The sequence below is a fragment of the Diaphorina citri genome, unplaced genomic scaffold (genome assembly GCF_000475195.1).
Source record: "Diaphorina citri unplaced genomic scaffold, Diaci psyllid genome assembly version 1.1 scaffold10191, whole genome shotgun sequence".
NCBI lineage: Eukaryota > Metazoa > Arthropoda > Insecta > Hemiptera > Psyllidae > Diaphorina > Diaphorina citri.
Window position 1 is genome coordinate 1 of NW_007387565.1, and position 2,024 is coordinate 2,024.

General features: G+C 43.5%; 1 protein-coding gene across 1 annotated transcript; it reads left to right on the forward strand.

The window, feature by feature from the left end:
- Window positions 1-6: 6 nt before the first annotated feature.
- LOC103522674 (zinc finger and SCAN domain-containing protein 2-like) lies at window positions 7-1,730 on the forward strand. Its single transcript, XM_008487771.3, has one exon. The coding sequence runs from the start codon at window positions 154-156 to the stop codon at window positions 1,612-1,614; it is 1,461 nt and encodes a 486-aa protein (XP_008485993.2). The 5' UTR covers window positions 7-153; the 3' UTR covers window positions 1,615-1,730.
- The last annotated feature ends 294 nt before the right edge of the window (window positions 1,731-2,024 follow it).

Below are 2,024 nucleotides of genomic sequence, written 5' to 3' on the forward strand. Positions count from 1 at the left end.
CACCTCGGTATAACTCAGTATGAACATGACTTTAGGAACTTCAGAGATCCGAAGCGAAGTATTGTGGAGTGGACAGATGAGGAGTTACATCAGAAGATAGCACACGTGTTGAATGGAAAGACAAGAGTGTTCTGGATCAAGAATCTGTACAATATGAAAGATGATTGCAAGGAGATTGATGAACTAGTAAACGCACCATTCAAATATGAAGAGCGTGATGAAGAAGATGATGTAGGAAGTCCAGGCATGGATGATTATACTTACGAGGACATGGTAGAGCCTTCCGAACACCAGACAGATTCCGAGCCTGATGTGAAACCTAATGTAGAAGACTTATCAGAACCACCTCGCGTGAGTGAAGCAGAAGTAACGGACGATAATAAAGAGAATAGGAAGAGGAAGAAGAGGAAACGAAAACGAAAGAGAATCAAAAGCGAAAGTGATACGGAGAGTGAGTATGAAACAAGAAGGAGAAAATCGAAGAAGAAGAAGAAGAAGAAGAAAACCGGGAAGAAAAAGAAGAAGACGAGGAACGTGAAAATAGAAATAAAAGAAGAGGAGGGAGAGTTGGTAATGGAGGAGAAACCTGTGATTCATGTGATCAAGACAGTGTGTACAGAGTTTATATGTTCCTATTGTGATAAGCGATGTTCTACCAAGGGGACCTTGAAGACACATATCTTCTCCATGCATATGATGGAGAAAGCATGCTCGTGTCATCTCTGTGGTATGTCCTTCATCGCCAAGTCCAGACTAGAAGCACACATAGAGAATGTACATCTGAGAATAAGGAACTATCAGTGTGCTTCGTGTGAGTGGGCGTTCTACTCCAGGGCAGATCTAGAGCGTCATGAGAGAAGACATACAGGTGTGAAACCATTCATGTGTCACTTGTGTTCCAAGACATTCGTTAGGAAAGCACAACTCAAGTCTCACATTGTTATACATTCCGGTGAGAGGAAGTTCATGTGTAACATGTGTGGTAAGAGTTTCGCCACACGATCCACCCTGGTCACACATCTGAAGCGACATGCCTTGAGACCCAACGTACGGTTCTACAAGACACCAGGGCAGGATGCACCTAAGCGTGCCAAGGGGGAACCGATCATGTGTACACAATGTGGTAAATCACTGAGTACCCCGCACTCACTCAAGCGACATGTAGAAATAGTACATGACAAGACGAAAGCCAAACCTCGTGTACAGAAAGCGTTCCAATGTCCACACTGTCCTCTCAGCTTTGGATATAAAACCTCCATGCAGCGCCACATGCACAAGGCACATAAGAGATTCAAAGAGCCTCGCAATCACTCCTGTCCTGTGTGTGGACGAAGGTTACTCAATGAGGCATGTGTACTGAGACATATGGTGAAGCGACATCCCTATAACTGTGACAATATAGACGCTATGAATGCAGCTGTGGCCAAGGCACACCAGAGAACTATACCTTGCTTCCTATGCAAGCGGAAGTTCCTCAAGCAGTCTGGCCTGCAGAAACATATGGTTCAGAAACATTACTACAAGAGTGAAGAGTTTGAGAGCATGCAGTATACGGCGCCTAGCCAAGAGCTTTATCCAGACATGGAAGAGAAACCAAACCTACTACTCTTGTAGTTCTGTAACTTCAATGTGCAATGTATACTTCTATTTATTCTTTGTCTGAAACAAGAGTAGATACATGGTCTGTTCGGAAAGTAATGAGACTGGTCGCGTAGCGCCTGAACGGGAAACACTAGAATGTTCATGTTAGATTGAAATTGAAACTCAATTTGTCATTACTTATCTCTACAAGTTTCAAGTCTCTAGCATCAGAACTTTGCCTTCTACGTCATTTCTAGTAAACCGTGTTTTGGGGGTGCGTCGAAAAAAAAACGAGTGATATTCACTTGGGCCTGATACTTTCCAGAAGTTATAACAAGCTTATGGGGATGTTGTTTTATCGAGGATACAAGTTTTCCGGTAGTTCAAAGAGTTTTCTGATGGGAGAGAGAGGCTTGAAGATGAACCTCGCTGTGGACGGCCTT